Source organism: Hypanus sabinus, chromosome 27, assembly GCF_030144855.1.
Source record: "Hypanus sabinus isolate sHypSab1 chromosome 27, sHypSab1.hap1, whole genome shotgun sequence".
NCBI classification, from domain to species: domain Eukaryota; kingdom Metazoa; phylum Chordata; class Chondrichthyes; order Myliobatiformes; family Dasyatidae; genus Hypanus; species Hypanus sabinus.
In genome coordinates, this window is record NC_082732.1 from 46,817,290 (window position 1) to 46,837,681 (window position 20,392).

Here is a 20,392-nt window from a genome sequence, read left to right on the forward strand (position 1 = left end):
AAGCCATTGGAAGGAGGCCACATGCGCTCGGTTCCGTTTGCCTGGAACCGGTGGCTTGTACCATGGAAAACGGCTTTTAGCTAACAATGGGGAAACCAACTCCCCACGACTCAAAGGATTGGCATCATAAAAGACCTGGGCAAGTTTAACCCGTCTCTCTCTAAAACCCAAAAACGCTGCAGCTGGAACGAACTAACAGTGACTTTTATATTTCCATCGGACAATACATTATCCCCTAGACAACGATAGAGCTATTTCTTATTGATTATTATTGTACCCGCGCTTTTAGATTTAGTATTGACGACGTATATTATCTGTATGTTTGCATTAACCTTATTTTTGTGCCCCTTTATCAATAAATACTGTTAAAAATAGTACCATCAGACTTCAACGGACCTCTCTATCTTTGCTGGTAAGTGACCCAGTTACGGGGTTTCGTAACAGGGTAAATTAGTGGATTGCTGGGTGGTGCAACTTGTTGGGCCTGAAGGGCCTGCTCCATGTTGTATCTCTAAATATTAAAAGAATGCAGGGCCTCAATGCTTTCCTTGCTGTAGAAGGAATTTTTGTTATTTTAACTTCCAAGATGGCATGCAAATAATGACCACTATCAGTGGGTCTACAATAGAACCCATCTCACTGATGGGAAGCGGAAGCTGCATGTGTCTTGGTTTTCCACGCCACCAGGTTTGGGAAGTGTTGTTGCTCTGCAGCCATTGGGCTCTTGAACCAGCTTCACTTGACTCTGTAGCTGTGGACTCACTTTCAGGATTCATAGTGCTATTTGTTTACTCTTTTAAATTAACTGTACAGATTGGTCTCTTTCGCATATTGGATGTTTGTTGGTTTTGTTATGTGTATTTTTTAAAGTTGGTTCTATTGTATTTCTTTGTTTTCCTTTGGGTGCTTGCAAGAAAATTAAACTCAAGGTTGTATATGGTATACATACTTTGATAATAAATTTACTTTGACATTGAAGACCACTGTCAAACAAGGCTGCATCATTTTCCCAATACTTTTATCAGTGTTGTACATCATAAAGTTGCACTGACATTCAGAGATTTGTGTAGGACTGCAGACAATCTTCAGGCTGATATAAATTATTCAACCTATGCTGACTACACTCCAGGAACATGGTAACCTTAACTCGTGCCAAGCTGCAGTATGGAGACAATGCTTGCCTTTGCATAAAAGCATGCAGGGATGGTCAGGAGGTTCAGTTGTTGTTCAGACCAAACATCAAAGTGGGGAAGAAATGTGATCTGAGTGATTGAATATGGAATGATCATTGATGCTAGACGGGGTGGTTTGAGTAACTCAGAAACTGTGATCTCCTGGGATTTTCAGGTGCAACAGTCTCTAGTGTATACATAGAATGGTGTGGAAAAACATTAAAAAAGTCCAATGAGCGGTGATTCTGTCAGAGAAAATGTCTTCTTAGTAAGACCATATGACCATCAGAACAGAATTAGGCCATTTGACCCATCAAATCTGCTCTGCCATTTCAGCATGGCTGAACTATTTCCCTCTCAACCCTAATCTATCTTCTCCCCGTATCCCTTTGCTTCCTGACTAAACAAGAATCTATCATTTTCTACCTTAAATATACTCAATGAATTGGCCTTCACAGCCACCTGTGGCAATGAATTCCACAGATTCATCATTCTTCAGTAAAGAAATTCCTCCTCATCTTTGTTCTAAAAGGATGTCCATCTATTCTGAGGCTGTGCCCTCTGATCCAAGACTCAGCCACCAAAGGAAACATTATCTCCAGCTCCACTCTATTAACCCCTTTCAATATTTTATAATTAAAAGGTGAATTTTTTTATAATTTATTTTTTATTGAAGTTCATCATCAATGAGGTCACCTTCCATTCTTCTGAATTTCAGTAAGTAGAGGCCCAGAGCCATCAAACGCTCTTCATTTGACAAGCCTTTCAATCCCAGAATCATTTTCATTAATCTCCTTTGAACCTTCTCCAATGTTAGCACATCTTTTCTGAGATAAGAATCCCAAAACTGCTCATAATACTCCAGGTAAAGCCTCATCAGTCCTTTGTAAAGCCTCAACATTACATCCTTGCTTTTATATTTTAGTCCTCTCAAACTGAATGCTAACATTGCATTTGCTTTCATCACCAGTGAATCAACCTTTAGGGGATCCTGCACAAGGACTCCCAAGTCCCTTTGCACCTCAAATCTTTGAATTTTCTCTCCATTTAGAAAAGTCAACCCTTTCATTTCTTCCACTAAAGTGCATGACCATACACTTCCTGACACTTTATTTCATCTTATCTTTGTATATCTGCAAAATTGCCCACATAGCCATCAATTCTATCATCCAAATCATTGACATATAATGTAAAAAAGAAGTGATCCCAAAACAGACCCTTGTGGAACACCACTCAGAAAAGGCACTGTTTATTCCCACTCACTGCCTTCTGCTAATCAGCCAATGCTCTATCCCTGCTAGCATCTTTCCTGTAATACCATGGGGCTCTAACTTGCTCAGCAGCCTCATGTGTAGCATCTTGTCCAAAGCTTTATGAAAATCCAAGCACACAACATCCACTGATTCTCCTTTGTCTATCCTGCTTGTTACTTCTTCAAAGAATTCAAACAGAGCTATCAGGCAAGATTTTCCCTTAAGGAAAATTTTTACATGTGCTTCCAAGTACACTGAAACTACATCCTTACCAATCTACTCCAACACCTTCCCAACCATTGAGGTCAGACTAACTGGCCTATAATTTCCTTTCTTCCGCCTCTCTTCCTTCTTGAAGAATGGAGTAACATTTGCTATTTTCCAGTCTTCTGGAACCATGCTAGGAACCATTGATTCCCGAAAGATCATTACTGATGCCTCCATAATCTCCTCTGCACCTCTATCAGAACCCTCAGGTGTAGACCATCTGGCTTAACTACCTTCAGACCTTTCAGCTTCCCATGCACCTTCTTCCTAGTAATGGCAACTTCACATACTTCTGCCCCCTGATTCAAACTACCAGCATAAAGCTAGTGTCCTCCACAGTGAAGACTGATGCAAGGGATAATGGCACCTAATGGTGATTCCTTTGCTTGAATCTTTGGAAACAGCTCTATTTCCACCTTTAATATTGTTATTTTTCCCTTTCAGGGATCTTTTGAAGACCCTGACTTGGAGCTAGGACTTGGACACAGTCTTCGGTTCTTTGTGGGAATGGGACCCGTTCTTGGGGTTTCACGACTGGCCATTATTCGACATGCCAAGGGTTTGCCCTGAGAGTCTCAATCGTGTTCGGAAACCTAAGATCTCAGGGCTCTGGAGACGGGCAGATCGAGGGTCAGTGTCATGGCAGGTGATTCGTGTGTCGTAGAGGAGGCCAAAAAAATCTTTTGCTGTGGGCCTGAAGACCTAAGTCTTTGCAATCTTCGGACACAGAACTCATAAAAAGCGACAAAATGGACTTTTAACATCGTAAACTAGCGGGTTGTTGTTATGTCTTCCGCTCGCTGTGAAAATGGGGGACACCTCCCTCTCCCTTGCCAGGGAGAGAGAGAACCTGTGGTTTGTTGAATGTCAGGTGAAATGTGAAGCCTTTGGGTAACTTTGGTCTGTGTCTTTGCTGTCACTTAGCTCACATTTGTGCTTGATAGTGGGTGCGCTTTTTGTTTTGCCGGTGGGGGGAGGGGGGATATTTTTGCCGCAATCATTCTTTGGGGCACTCCTCTGTTTTCGTGGATGTTTGTGAAGAAAAAAGTATTTCAGGATGTATATTGTATACATTTCTCTGACATTAAATTTGACCTTTGAATCTTTGAAGTCCACAGTTTCTTTGTCCTCCATTACTACCTCTCCAGCATTACTTTCTAAGTAATTTGATACTTACACAATAGATGTGGAGGCATTAGCAATGATCTTTCAAAAATAGTTGAACTCTGGCATGGTGTCACTCCACTCTTTAAGAAAGGAGGAAGACAGCATTATAGACCAGTTAGCCTGAACTCAGTGGTTGGGAAGGTGTTGGTGTCAATTGTGAAGGATGAGGTTACGGAGTACTTGGTGACACAGGACAATATAGGTCAAAATCAGCATGATTTCCTTTATGCTGAACCTTCTTTGAGGAGATTACAAGTAGGATAGATAAAAAGGAATGCAGTGGATGTTGTATATTTGGACTTTCAGAAGGTCTTTGACAAGGTGCCACACATGAGGCTGCTTGCCAGGTTAAGAGCCCATAGTATTACAGGAAAGTTACTAATATGATTAGAGCAGTAGATGATTGGTAGGAGGCAGTGAGTGGGAATAAAAATATCCTTTTCTGGTTAGCTGCCAGTGACTAGTGGCGTTCTGCAGCAGTTGATGTTGGGATCGCTTCTTTTTATGCTGTATATCAATAAGTTAGATGATGGAATAGATGGCTTTGTTGCCAAGTTTGCAGATGATATGAAGATTGGTGGAGGGGCAAGTAGTGTAAAAAAAACAGGTAGGCTGCGTAAAGATTTAGACAGATTAGGAGAAAGGGCAAGAAAGTGGCAAATTAAATACAGTGTTGGAAGATGCATGATCATACACTTTGGTAATAGAAATAAATGTGCAGACTATTTTCTAAATGGGGAGCAAATCCGAAACTCTGAGATGCAAAGGGACTTGGAAGTTCTTGTGCAGAACACCCTGAAGTTTAACTTGCAGATTGTGTCGGTGGTGAGGAAGGCAAATGCAATGTTAGCATTCATTTCAAGAGGTCTAGAATACAAGAGCAGGGATGTGATGCTAAGTCTTTATAAGGCACTGGTGAGGCCTCACCTTGGGTTTTGTGAACAGTTCTGGGCTCCTCATCTAAAAGATGTGCTGACATTGGAGAGGGTCCAGAGGTGGTTCACAAGGATAATTCCGGGAATGAAAGGGTTATCATAGAAAGAACATTTGATGTCTCCGGGTCTGTACTTGCTGGAATTTAAAAGGATGGGGGGTGGGGTGGGAATCTCATTGAATTCTTTTGACTCTACCAACTTAGAGGAGTATACAGCATCAATGACCAGCTACATCAGCAAGTGCATTGATGATGTCACTCTGTCCAAGACCATCACTATACGTGCCAACTAGAAGACATGGATGACTGCGGAGGTGCATGCACTGCTGAGGACCTGTGACTCCGCCTTCAGAGCAACCAACAAGGCAGCCCTAACAACTGCAAGGGCCAAACTGTCCTGGGCCATCGGAGGGGCAAGGCGTGCACACGCCCAGCGAATCCACAGCCACGTCCAGGACAGCGGCGACAAGCGACGCATGTGGAAGGGCATCCAGGACATCACCAATTACAGGACAATATCACCTGACTGTGCAGGTGATGCTTCCCTCCCAGATGCGCTGAATAACTTCTACACCCGATTTGAGGCGGAAAATGACGTAGCGGCAAGGAAGTCCCTCCTACAAATGACCAGGAGCTGTGTCTCACCACGGCTGATGTGAGAAGAACCCTGTGCAGGGTCAACCCACGGAAGGCTGCTGGACCAGACAACATCCCTGGTAGAGTGCTCAGAGGATATGCAGACCAGCTAGCAGATGTTCTCACTGACATCTTCAACATCTCCCTGAGCAGCGCCACCATTCCAACGTGCTTCAAGGCCACAACCATCGTCCCTGTGCTGAAGAAGTCTTCAGTGTTCTGCCTAAATGACTACCATCCCATTGCACTCACATCGATCATCATGAAGTGTTTCGACAGGCTCGTCATGAGGCATATCAAGACCCTGCTGCCCCCCTCACTGGACCTCCTGCAGTTTGCGTACCGTCCCAACCGCTCAACAGACGACGCCATTGCCACCACCCTCCACCTGGTCCTAACCCACCTGGCCAAAAAAAGACACATACGTTTGAATGCTGTTCATAGACTTCAATTCAGCATTCAACACAATCATCCCTCAGAAAAAACTGATTGGAAAGCTGAGCCTACTGGGCCTGAACATCTCCCTTTGCAAATGGATCCCAGACTTCCTGACTAGGAGACCTCAGTCAATCTGGATTAGGAGCAGCATCTCCAACACCATCACACTGAGCACGGGGGCACCCCAGGGCTATGTGCTCAGTCCACTGTTGTTCACTCTGCTGACCCACGACTGTGCTGCAACACACAGCTCGAACCACATCATCGAGTTCACCGATGACACGACCGTGGTGGATCTCATCAGCAAGAACGACGAGTCAGCTTACAAAGAGGAGGTGCAGCGACTAACGGACTGGTGCAGAGCCAACAACTTGTCTCTGAATGTGAACAAAACAAAAGAAATGGTTGTTGACTTCAGGAGGGCACAGCGCAATCACACCCCGTTGAACATCGACAGCTCATCAGTAGAGATTGTTAAGAGCGCCAAACTTGATGAGATATTTTATTAGCAAATACGAGGAAATCTGCAGATGCTGGAAATTCAAGCAACACACACAAAATGCTGGTGGAATGGCAGCAGGCCAGGCAGCATCTATAGGGAGAAGCACTGTCGACGTTTCAGGCCGAGACCCTTCGTAAGATATTTTATTACACCCTCCCAGAAATCCCATTATGACAGTAACCTCCCTGTTTGCTGGAGAAGTTTTGGAAATCAAAATGCAAACCATTATCATATTTTCTGGGAATGCCCTTGTGGTAAACTATGTATACCTGTCTGGACACGCCCCTCTGCTGACTGCTCCTGTGGCTCCTCCCACAGACCCCTGTATAAAGGTGATTGGAGGCACTGCTCCTCCCTCAGTCTCTGAGATGCTGTGCTCCATTTTGCTGCTAATAAAAGCCTATCATTCACCTCCCGTCTCCAAGAGTTATCGATGGTGCATCAGCCCAGTTATCAAAGTCTATTGGAGTGGGATACACAATGCTGTACAAGACATCTTTAAATGTGAAATATCTTTAAAAAGTAAGACCATATTTTTGGGTATATACCTCAAGAATGGTTGAAAAGAGATAAATATTTAATGAATATACTATTGGTGGCTGGTAAGAAGACTCTTACTAGGAAAACGGTTATCACAGGAGAGCCCAACGTTAAATGCATGGATGGAAATTACAATGGACATGTACAAAATGGAGAAGATAACAGCATCTGTTAATTATAAGTTGGAACAATTTGATTCAAACTGGGAAAAATGGTCTAATAGGCCTAATTTTATTCTCACAAATCAATGAATACTTTGTAAAAAAAGATCACTCCCTACTTGTACTTAGTTTTCTCCTTTCGCTTGTTCTTTCTTTCCTCTCTTTTTTATAAGTGTATACCTCAGATAAATATTATGTGGAGACTTGTGGCATATGTGACTATATGATATATATGTACAATATCTGAAATAAATCTTATGGAAATGTTTATTTGATGATGAACTTCAATAAAAAATAAATTACAAAAAAAAAGTAATTTCAGGTTCATTCACAATCAAGTCCAGCTCTTCCTCCCAGGAATACATTCCCTTTTTCTTGCAGAATAGGAAGACAAATAATGATCTGAGTAACAGGAGAGGGACCATTCTCTAAGAAGAGGCTTCTGTGGACATTATGGGAAGAGACAAGACAAGAAGCAGATGGTGAGCCTGGAGGATTGGCCACATAAGGGTGCTTAGCCATATTTTGCTTGGCATTGAATTATTGTCCTTCATATACTCTGCGTGAAAACCTGGTATTTATATGAGCTGCCAGTCCTCTGCTATTGATTTCCCTTGCTACTAATTATGTACTAACATTTACTGGTCCTCTCTCATTTCCCTTGCGATAAATCATACACAACCAGGGAGCATGTGTTCATCTGGATGCATACTACAACGCAGGTTGAATGGTATACCATGACATGCTAAATGCCTTGGCATAAGCAGAACATGATGGGTTATTGTGTTATTTAGTTTACAGATTGCCAGGTATGATGTTGTGGCCGAAGGATGCTTGTATTTGGGAGCTGACTGTCCAAGGTTACACATTATATCAGAGGGATAGGAAGGTAGGTAGAGGGGGTGGCGTGGCTCTGCTGGTAAAGAATGGCCTCAAATCAGTAGAAACATGTGACATAGGATCGGAAGATGTTGAATCCTTGTGGGGTGAGTTAAGAAAATGCAAGGGTAAAAGGAAGTTGATGGCAGCTATATACAGGCCTCCCAACAGTGGTTGCGAGGTGGACCACAAGTTACAACAGGAAGTAGAAAAGATGAGTCAAAAGGGCAATGTTATGGTGATCATGGGAGATTTTAACATGCAGATTGATTGGGAAGATCAGATTGGTAATACATAGAACAGTACAGCACATTACAGGCCCTTCGGCCCACAATGTTGTGCTGACCCTCAAACCCTGCCTCCCATATAACCCCCCACCTTAAATGGATCTCAAGACAGTGAGTTTGTTGAATGCCTAAGAGATAGCTTTTTAGAGTAGTTTGTCATGGAACCTACTAAGGGATCAGCTATACTGGACTGAGTGTTATGTAATGAACTGGTGGTGATTAGGGAGCTTAAGCTAAAAGAGCTCTTAGGAACCAGTATGACCGAGTTCAACTTGAAATTTGATAGGGAGAAAGTAAAGTCTGTCGTAGCAGTATTTCAGTGGAGTAAGTGAAATTACAGTGGTATGAGAGAGGAGTTGGTCAAAGTAAATTGGAAGGAGTTGCTCGCAGGGATGTCAGCAGAGCAGCAATGGCGTGCATTTCTGGAAAAAATGAGGAAGGTGCAGGATCTATGTATTCTAAAAATGAATAAATATTTAAATGGTAAAATAGTACAACCATGTCTGACAAGGGAAGTCAAAGCTATTATAAAAGCAAAGGAAAGGGCATACAACAAAGCAAAATATAGTGGAAAGATAGAGGATTGGGAAGTTTTTAAAAACCTACAGAAAGCAACTAAAATAATCATTAGAAGGGAAAAGATGAAATATGAAAGCAAGCTAGCAAATAATATCAAAATAGATAGTAAAAGATTTTTCAAGTAGGTTAAAAATAAACGAGAAATAAGAGTAGATATAGGACCGCCAGAAAATGAGGCAGGAGAAATAATAACAGGGAACAAGGAGATGGCTGATGAACTAAATTAGTATTTTACATCAGTCTTCACGCTGAAGACACTAGCAATATCCCTGATGTTGTAGTGTGTGAAGGAAGAGAAATGGGTGCAGTTACGATTACAAGAGAGAAGGTGCTCAAAAACCTGAAAGACCTAATGGTACACAAGTCACCCGGACCAGATGAACTGCACCCTAAGGTTCTGAAAGAGGTAGCATTAAAGATAGTGGTGGCTTTAGAAATCACTGGTGCCAGAGGACTGGAAAATTGCAATTGTCACTCTAGACAGAGTAGATGTGGAAAGGATGTTTCCTATGGTGGGAGAGTCTAGGACAAGAGGGCACAGCGTCAGGATAGAGGGGCACCCTTTCAAAACAGAGATTCAGAGAAATTTCTTTAGCCAAAGGGTGGTGAATTTGTGGAATTTGTTGCCACATTCAACTGTGGAGGACAGGTCATTGGGTGTATTTAAGGCAAAGACTGATACGTTCTTGATTGGACATGGCATCAAAGGTTACGGGGAAAAGGTTGAGAACTGGTGTTGAGGAGGAGAAGAAAAAGAATCAGCTATGACTGAATGGTAGAGCAAACTTGATGGGCCAGATGGGCTAATTCTGCTCCTATGTCTTATTGTCTTATTTTATAAAGAAATAAAGGAGTTGGGTATGTTGAGCTGAAGTTGTTAATCAGGAAAACTGGGATAAAATAAAGTCATCAATAAGGCATAGGAACAGAATTAGGCCATTCAGTCTGCTCTGCCATTTCACAATGGCTGATTTATTATGCCTCTCAACCCCATTCTCCTGTCTTCTCCCCATAACCTTTGATGCCCTGACTAATCAAGGATCTATCAAGCTCCACTTTGAATATACTCAATAACATGGCCTCCACAACCATCTATAGCAATGAATTCCAAAGAGTCACCACCATCTGGTAAAAGAAATTTCTCCTTATCTTTGTTCTAAATAGACTTCCTTCTATTCTGAGGCTATGCCCTCTGGCCCTAGATTCCCCTACTATAGAAAATATCCTTTCCACAACTACTCTATTAAGGCCTTTCAATGTGCAATAGGTTTCAATGAGATTCAGCAACACCCCTCCAACAGTATAGAACATAGAACAGTATAAAACAGCATAGCCCTTTTGATGGCTGCAAGTAAAGTTTCCATTGCACCTGTACATACATGGAGAGACATAGAACATTACATCATATAAACAGATCCTTTACCCCATCTTGGTTCCAGGATAAAAGGGAGGACACTGCCTGATGGAGCACAAGTCAGGTAGTAGAGCTTTGGCAAGGATGGCCATAGGTAAGGTAAGGAGGCAAGTTACTTCCATATCTCTTCTTTTCCTCTAACTTGAGAATAGTGCAAGGCCAGTGTTCTACTCTGGGTGTCAGGTGTGGGATATATGGGAGACTTCCAGCCTCCCTGATGGCCATATTTCTGCCAGGTGCATCAAGATGCAGCTCCTTAGGGAACTGGAGCTACAGCTCGATGACCTTCAGCTTGTTAGGGAAAGTGAAGAGGCGATTGGTAGGAGCCACAGACAGGTTGTCACACTGGGGCCACTGGAGACAGATAAGTGGGTGGCTGTAAGGTGAGGGGAGGGAGAGCATCAGGTAGCGGAGAGCACCTCTGTGGCCATCCCCATTAACAATAAGTACTCTATTTTGAGTACTGTTGGAGTGGAGGTGGGAAGGAATCAACATACCTGGGGGGAAGCAACAGTGACTGTGCCTCTGGCGCTCAGCCTGGCACTGTGGCTCAGAAGTATAGGGAACAGTAGAGGATGGCAACGGTAAAAGGTTCTCTATAGTTAGGGGGACAGACAGGCAATTCTGCGGGTGCGAAAGAGAAACGCGAATGGTAGTTTGCCTCCCAGGTGCCAGAGTTTGTGATGTTTCTGAACACGTCCACAATATCTTGAAATAGGAGGTGAGCAGCCAGAGGATGTGGTACATATTGGTACCAATGACATAGGTAGAAAAAGGGAGGAGGTTCTGAAAGCAGAATACAGGGAGTTATGAAGTAAGCTGAGAAGCAGGATTGCTTCTTGGGATTGCTGTGTGTGCCATGTGATAGCAAGTATAGAAATAGAATGAGGTGGTGAATAAATTCGTGGCTGAAGGGTTGAAACAGGGGGCAGGAATTCAGATTTCTAGATCCTCGGGACCTCTTCTGGGGCAGGTGTGACCTGTGAAAAAGGATGGGTTGCACTTGAATCTGAGGGGGACCAATATCCTGGTGGGGAGGTTTGCTAATGCTATTGGGGAGGGTTTAAACTAGATTTGCAGGTGGGAGGGAGCCAAAGTGAAGAGGCAGAGGATGGGACACGAGTAGAGACAGCTTGTAGGGAGTTTGCAAGGACAGGTAGGCAGATGATAGAGCAAAATGCACTCAGCCTGATGGTTTGAGATGCGTCTATTTTAATGCAAAGAGTATCATAAACAAGGTGGATGAACTTAGAGTGTAGATCAATACATGGAACTATGACATTGTGGCCATTACAGAGACTTGGATGTCTCAGGGACAGGCGTGGCTGTTGAGTGTGCCAGGCTTTAGATGTTTCAAGAGGGATGGAAAGGGAGGCAAAAGAGGTGGGGGAGGGTGGCATTGCTAATCAGGGATAGTGTCACAGCTGCAGAAAAGGAGGAAGTCATGTATAGATTATCTACTGAGTCAGTGTGGGTGGAAGTCAGAAAACAGGAAGGGGGCAATAACTCTACTGGGTGTTTTTGATAGACCACCCAGTTGTAACAGGGGCATCGAGGAGCAAATAGGAAGGCAGGTTCTGGAATGGTGCAATAACAATAGGGTTAATGTGATGGGAGATTTTAACTTTCCTAATATTGACTGCCATCTCTTCAGAGCAAGGAGTCTGTTAGATGTGTTCAGGAAGGTTTCCTGATGCAATATGTAGATAAGCCAACTAGAGGAGAGGCTGTACTTGATCTGGTATTGGAAAATGAACCTGGTCAGGTGTCAGATCTCTTGGTGGGAGAGCATTTTAGAGGTAGTAATCACAATTCTATCTCCTTTACCATAGTGCTGGAGTGGGATATGAGTAGACAATTTGGGAAAGCATTTAATTGGGGTAGGGAGAAATATTATGTTGCTGAGTGAAGATATTTGTATATATGACAATAAAGTTTGTTTTACAATTACTGTTTATTTGATTGCTTGCTACATAACTTGTGCACTGTTAACTTTTTAAAAAAATTATCTAGACTCTGGTGCAAAGTACGCCTGGCTTACAGCAAATCTTTCTGTCCTTTCACCATGTAGACTTCAGAATTAATTTTTACTGTTCCTACCTGGCCAATTTTGATCTCATTGGAAACTGGGTGATCAATGAGAAACAAATCTTCTTTATTCTCTGCAAATTTAAACAAATAGAAGAGGGTATTAATAATCTCACGATGTCTGTAAGTGACTAATTAATTTGAACTTACATTCAGTGACCACTTTATTAGGTACATCTGCTCATCAATGCAGGTATCTAATCAGCCAACCACGTGACACCAACTACATGCATAAAAGCATGCAGACATGGTCAAGAGGTTCAGTTGTTGTTCAGACTAAGCATCAAATTAGGGAAAAAATGTGAGCTTACTGAATTTGACCGTGGAGTGATTGCTAGTCCCAGATAGAGTATCTCAAAATCTGCTGATCTCCTGGGATTTTCATGCTCTTGTCTCTAGAGATTACCGAGAATGGTGTAAGAAACATAAAACATCCAGTGAGTAACAGCTCTGTGGGTGAAAACACCTACAGCCTCCATTGATCCTGTGACTTCAGCCTCTAAGGCTGACATGTGAGCAGTTTTCAGGAGGGTGAACCACGAGAAGTATCTGGCCCAGATGGGTACCTGGCCAAGTACTAAAACCCTGTGCTGATCAATTGCCTGGAGAGTTCACTGAGATCTTTAACCTCTTGTTTTGGCAGTCTGAAGTATACACCTGCTTTAAACAGCTTTCAATAATACTAGTAGCCAAGAAGAAAGTGTTAACCTGTCTCAATGACTGTTGTCCAGTTGCACTTACATCCAGAGTGATGAAGTGTTTTGAGAGGTTGGTGATGAAACTCATCAACCCCTTCCTGAGAATCAACTTGGGTCTGCTCCAATTTGCCCATCAGAGCAACATACATATCAAGTCAAGTTTATTGTCATTTAGCTATATACAATATAGTCAAATGAGACAATGTTTCTCTAGACCAGGGAGTAAAGCACCGTAGTACACATAACACATAATAACTCAGGAAAGTAAAAATATAATCTACAAATTAATTACACATAAATAAATAAAGTGCATAAATTAGATAGTGTAGGGTACAGAACAGATTAACTGGTCCACAGCTGATGCCATCTCATTGGCTTTTCAACCCTAGAGCACCTAGACAGCAAAGATCAATACATCAGAATGCTCTTTATTGACTACAGCTCAGCATTCAATACCATCACCTCCTCAAAACTATTCAATAAGCTTCAAGGCCTTGGCCTTAATACCTCCTTATTCAATTGGATCCTTGATTTCCCCACTTGCCCAGGCAATTTGGATTGGCAACAATATCTCCTCCAAGATCTCCATCTGCACAGGTGCACCACAAGGCTGTGTGCTTAGCACTCTGCTCTGCTCGCTTACACTTATGACTGTGTAGCTAAGCATAGCACCAACGCCATATTCAAACTTGCTGATGACACCACTGCCATAAGCTGAATCAACATATAAATATCAATATATAACAAATGTTACAAATATGTAAAAAATCAATATATAAAAGGAAGATTGAAAATCTGGCTAACTGGTGCCATAACAACAACCTTTTACTCAATGTCAGCAAGATCAAGGAGTTGATTATTGACTTCAGGAGGAGGAAACCAGAGGGCCATGAGTCAGTCCTCATTGGAGGATCAGAGGTGGAGAGGGTCAGCAATGTTAAATTCCTTGGTGTTATTATTTCGGGGGACCTGTCCTGGCCCAGCACAGATGTATAATTACAAAGAAAGCATGGCAGCACCTCTACTTCTTTAGGAGATTGCGAAGATTCGTCATAACATCTAAAACTTTGACAAACTTCTAAAGATATGTAGTGGAGAGTATATTGAATGACTGAATCACAGGCTGGTATAGAAACACAATTGCCCCGAAAAGAAAATCTTACAAAAAGTTGTGGATATGGCTCAGTCCATCATGTGTAAAGTCCTCCCCATATTGAGCACATCTGCAGGAAGCGTTGTTGCAGGAAAGCAGCATTCATCACCAGGGACCTCTACCGCCCAAAACCATCACTGCTTGATGCTGTCATCAGGAAGAAGGTACAGGAGCCTCACCACTAGGTTCAGGAACAGTTATTACCCCTCAACTATCAGGCTCTTGACCAAAGGGGATAACTTCACTTGCTGCATCATTGAAATATTCCCACAACCTATGGATTTGCTTTCAAGGACTCTTCATCTGATGTTCTGGATACTTACTTATTTTTTTTTCTATCTATCAAGCAATTATTTATCTATTTATTTATTTATTTGCACACTGGTTGAACACCTAAGTTGGTGTGGTCTTTCATTGATTCTGTTATGGTTATTATTCTATTCTGAGGGTGCCTGCAAGAATTGAATCTCAGGGTTGTATATGGTGACATATATGTACTTTGATAATAAATCTACTTTGAACTTGAAAAGCTTGTCTGAGGACAGAGGACTCTGGCGATCTACTGTTGGCTGTCTACGCCCCAGTAGAGGCGATGGGCTTCAGAAGCAGAAATGGGTTAGAAGAAACAAGCCTGGGCTACAGCTATACAAGTCATTGCCCTTTCATTGATCCTGTTACAGATTTGCTGAGTATGTCCACAGGAAAATGAATCTCAGGGTTATATGTGGTGACATACATGTACTCTGATAAACAGAAGGAATATCAAAAATGCAAAGATCCATGCTTGATCAATCAACACTGCAGGGAGCCAGGGGTAAGCTCTGCTGTAATACACCACAAACTCTGTAACTGCATCAGTATTTCTGGGCCTCATTCTGTACTTGTTTTGGAAAGGACATTAGTCACGTAAAAAATCACTTCAGAACTGTGCAACTTACTTTCTTCAACTTCTGAAGGAGTCAATTTGGTTCCCGACTGGAAAACAGTAAAGGCATATTATACATCAGTCAATCTAAATATGAGCAGTTCTAAAAGCATATTGAGATATAAGACAGAGCATATCATCTTATTTATTTAGTGATACAGCGAGGAGTAGATCCTTCCAGCCTTTCAGCCACACCACTTCAACAACCCACAACAAACCTGATCAACCCTGATCTAATCACAGGACAATTTACAATAACCAATTAACCTACCTGGTATGTCTTTGAACTGGGGCAGGAAACTAGAGGACCTGGAGAATAACTGGAAAATTTTACAGGGAGGATGTACTGAGCCTCCCTACAGAATCGCACTGGAATTGAACTCCAAACTCCAGTTTGCCCTGAGCTGCATTAGCGTCACATTTTTTCTATGAAATTTTGGTTAATTGGGGCACACACATACTTGGGCCAAAGTGTACAGATCCTAATGGATTCCAATTAAATGGAATCCAATGTACATCCTTTCTTAGAAAGGGTCCCCAAACTGCTCACCATATGGTCTGACCATTGCCTTATAAAGCTTTAGTACTAAATATCTCTTTACATGTAATCAAAGGTGAGTTAAACCACTTGAAGAAAATGATCTGCTCAACAGTGTTGTTTTGACATTGGTACAGTATCCAACATTTTGGTGCTATTGAGTACACTTACCTCCTTAGACACTGCTGAAGTGAAATTCAATTGTAGAAACTCAAAATGAGCACCCCTTGCTCCATGATTGGTCAGCGTTATGGTCTGTGTAATGGTTTCACCAATAACGTGGGGTCCAAAATCAACGAATGTTTTATCTACAGAAAGCTACAGGAACCAGTCAGAAATTATTATACAACCCATGCTTTAACAGCACTTTTCAAAGTATACACAAATTATATGAAGACCTGAAAAAGGGTCCAGGCCTGAAATGTTGACTGTTTATTCATTTCCAAGGATGCTAGCTGACTGAGTTCTTCCAACATTTTGCGTGTGTTGCTTTGGATTTCCAGCATCTACAGAATTTCTTGTGTTTACAAGTTTAATGTTTTAACTGTAGTCTTAAGCTGACTCTCTAAACCATATTGTATACTCTATATCTAAAGCATCTTAAGGCCACAAAGCCATAAGACATAGGAGCAGAGTTAGGCTATTTGGCCCATCAAGGCTGCTCCACCATTCCATTATGGTTGATTTATTATTCCTGTCAATTTCATCAACATTATTTGCTGCAATAACACCATTTAACACCAATTATTGTGCCCTTTGTACTTGGAAAGGATTATAAAATAATTTCTCCTGTTATTCTTCCCAGCACTTATACAAGGATGAGCTATTTTGGAATATAAACTAGAAATTTTTGTTTGCTACATTGCCACAGAGCTGCTTGGTACATTGGTTTAATGCTGCTCTACAGAAATGGCAATGAATTGAGGACAAACACAAGAATGCTATCTGAGTATATTAAGCCTTGTAGATTAATATTGCAAGTACCATCTGAGGCTGAGAGGTGATCTGATGGAAGTATAAGGTATTCTAAAAGGCTTAATTTGGGTAAATAGTCTGTAATAATATACCCAGGGTGCAAAAATCAAAAACTAGAGAACAGATGTTTAAGGTGAGGTGAAAGCTCAAAGAAGGTTTGTGAGATAACTTGTTTACACAGAGAGCATTAGGTGTCACAGTAGGATGTGAAAACAGATATAAAAGCAAAGTTTATGGACATTTAAGTAAACACATGAACAGGTTGGGAATAGAGAACAGAGAGAGGTGCAGAGGTATAAGGAGGAACTGCAGAGAGTACAGACAGTACAAAATGTACAGAGAGTATAGAAAGGTAAAGGGAGGTACTAAGAGTTACAGAGAGTATAGAGCTGTGTAGAGAGACACTGAGGTATAAAGTATATACAAAGGTATGGGGGAATATACAGGGTGTACAGGGTATAAAGTGGTAGAGGGAAGTATTCTGAGGAATAAAGAAATAAAGAGGTATGGGGTGGTGGTGGCATCGGATTTTGAGCCAAATAGCCCTGGCTTTGAAACTCACTGGCCCCTTGCACACCGTCCAAACATGCTGGGATTGCAACTCCGACTCATGAAGAAAAAGACAAATTCTACTGAATTTGCAGATCAATGCATTGCAGATCAATAGTCCAAGTGCGGCTTGACTAGTGTCTTATAAAGCCTCAGCATTATCTTCTTGCTTTTATATTCTATTCTCCTTGAAGTTAATGCCAACATTGCATTTGTGTTCTTTACCATAGACTCAACCTGTAAATAAACGTTCTGGGAGCCTTGCACAAGGACTCCTAAGTCCCTTTGCACCTCTGATGTTTAAATTTTCTCTCCATTTAAATAATAGTCTGTCTATAGTTCCTATTACCAAAATTCATTATCATACATTTCCCTACACTGTTTTCAATCTGCCACTTTCTTGCCCATTCTTCCAATTTAGACCATAAGACATAGGAGTAGATTTAGGCCATTAGGCACATCGAGTCTGCTCTGACATTTAATCATTGCTGATCCATTTTTCTTCCTCCTCAGCCCTACTTCCTGGCCTTCTCCCCATAACCTTTGATGCTGTATCCAATCAAAAACCTAACAATCGCTGCCTTAAATACACCAAACAACCTGGCCTCCATAGCTGCCTCTGGTAACAAATTCACAAATTCCACAAATTCACCACCCTCTGTCTCAAGAAATTTCCCTGCATCTCTTAAGTCCTGCTTAGTCTAAGTGTTGATGCAATTGCATTGCTTCCTTAGCACTACCTACCCCTCCACCTATCTTTGTCTCATCCACAAACTTTGCCACAAAGCCGCCAATTCCATTATCTAAATTATTAACAAATTATGTGAAAATTAATGGTTCCAATACAGACCACTGAGGAACACCACTAGTCTCCGGCAGCCAACCAGAAAATCCTCCTTTATTCCCATTCACTGCCTCCTGCCTATCAGTCATTCCACTATCCATGCCAGTATCTTTCCTGTAATGTCATAGGATTTTATCTTGTTAAGTAGCCTTGCGAGGCATGTTATCAAATGCCTTCTGAAAATCCAAGTAAATGACATCCACTGCCTCTCCTTTGTCCTCACTGCTCGTTACTTCCTCGAAGAATTCTAACATATTTGTCAGGCAAGATTTCCCTTTGCAGAAACCATGCTGACTTTGACTTATTTTATCATTAGTCTCCAAGTACCCCAAAACCTCATGATTACGAATAGACTCCAACACTTACCCAACCACTGAAGTTAGGCTAACTAGCCTATAATTTCCTTTCCTTTTGCCTTCCTTCCTTCTTAAAGAGTGGAGTGACATTTGCAATCTTCCAGCCCTCCGGCACCATGCCAGAATTAAGTGATTCTTAAAAGATCATGACCAGTGCATCTGTTCAGTTTGCCTCGCACTTTTTCCTTTGTAATAGCAATGGCACTCACTTCTGCTCTCTGACACTCATAGACTCCTGGCACACTGCTTGCGCCTTCCACAGTGAAGACAGATGCAAAGCACTCATTAAGTTCAACTGACATTTCTTTGTCCCCCACTACTACCTCACCAGCATCATTTTCCAGTGATCCAATATCAACAAACTTCATGACACATGCCAGTGATAATAAACCTGATTCTGATTTTGATTCCCATAATGGTTTTTTTTAAAAACCCTTGCAGTTTCTTAACTCCATCCACAAAAACACTATAATCACCTCTTTCTAAAGATGTAAATCCATCTCTTATCAACAAAGCCACATCACCGCCTATGCCTTCATGCCTGTCCTTTCAATACAGAAGTATATCCTTTGATGTTAAGCTCCCAACTAAGGTCTTCTTTCAGCCACAACTCAGTGATGCCCACAACGTCATACTGATCAATCTCTAATTGTGCTAAGAATTTGTCTACCTTTTTCCGAATGCTATGTGTACTTAAATACAGCACCTTTAGTGTTGCATTCTTCACCCCTTTGAATTTTGTCTGTGGTACAATTTAACTCCTTGCTCTGTCTTCATTTGTATCCAATGATTGAATTTTCCGTCCTTACATTCATGTTACATCCAACATCTACTTGTAAACCTGCTGGCTCATTCTCAGCTCTATTATACTGGTTCCCATTTCCCTACCACATTAGTTTAAACCACTCCCAACAGATCTAGTAAACCTGCCCCCCACTCCAATTCTTCAGCCACAGATTTATCTGTGACCTCATTCTATTCCTATTCTCACTGTTGTGTGATACAGGCAGCAATCCCGAGATTACTACCCTCGAGGTGCTGCTTCTCAGCTTCCTTCCTGTATTCTGTTTTCAGGATCACCCCCTTTATCTACTAATGTCATTGGTACTAAAATGTACCATGACTTCTGGCTGCTCACTCTCCCTTTTCAAAGGGGTATAGAATAGTGCAGAGGGGTATAGAATGGTGTAGAGAGAGATTGCATGGAGTGGTATAGGGAAATAAGTATAAAGAGGCATAAATAGATATAGTGTGACATGGAGAGAATAGAATATAAAGGGATACAGAGAGTTATAGTGTGGTATAGAATGTTATAGAGAGGTATAGAGTGCATAAAGATGCATAAAGAAAAGAGAGGTATAGAGGTATACAGGGTATGAAGAGGCAGAGAGAAAGAAGATTACTGAGGAATAGAGAGGTACAGAGCGAGTACAGATGTAATGCTCTGTTTAAGATTTTTACTGCTAATGTTGTAGGGTATTTTATTTAGTAGCTTTCTGTAGAAGCAGTGTTTGGGTTTCAGCTAAAGGGGCTATGATGTTCAATTTAGGAATGTTGTGTCAGCCAATCAAGATGGTGGAGTTGGGAGAAGGTACTAGAGAAAGCTGGGCAGAGAGAGATTTGTGACGGACACTGGTAGGGTTTCTGGTCTTATTGGTGGGAAATGCAGGGAGAAGAAGATTGGAAGAGATGGCTGACAAACCTATTGCAATCTTTTGAGGAAATTACATGTAGGCTAGACAAGGGAGATGCAGTGGATGTTGTGTATTTGGATTCTCAGAAGGCCTTTGACAAGGTGCCGCACATGAAGATGCTAAACAAGATAACAGCCCATGGAATTACAGGTAAGTTACATATGTGGATAGAGTGTTGGCTGATTGGCAGGAAACAGAGAGTGGGAATAAAGGGATTCCATTCTGGTTGGCTGCCGGTTACCAGTGGTGTTCTACAGGGGTCCGTGTTGGGGCCACTTCTTTTTACATTGTATATCAATGATTTGGATTATGGAATAGATGGCTTTGTGGCTAAGTTTGCTGA

The 20,392-nt window shown here is 41.7% G+C and overlaps 1 protein-coding gene across 7 annotated transcripts in view; it reads right to left on the reverse strand.

The window, feature by feature from the left end:
• cfap74 (cilia and flagella associated protein 74) overlaps positions 1-20,392 on the reverse strand; it is a 460,813-nt gene that overhangs the window by 174,228 nt on the left and 266,193 nt on the right. For all 7 annotated transcript variants that reach the window (XM_059952433.1, XM_059952430.1, XM_059952431.1 and 4 more), the window contains 3 exons: positions 15,803-15,949; positions 15,107-15,143; positions 12,330-12,391 (listed from right to left, as the gene is read on the reverse strand). In XM_059952433.1, coding sequence (XP_059808416.1) covers positions 12,330-12,391; positions 15,107-15,143; positions 15,803-15,949 — 246 coding nt within the window. The remainder of the gene's footprint in view (positions 1-12,329; positions 12,392-15,106; positions 15,144-15,802; positions 15,950-20,392) is intronic.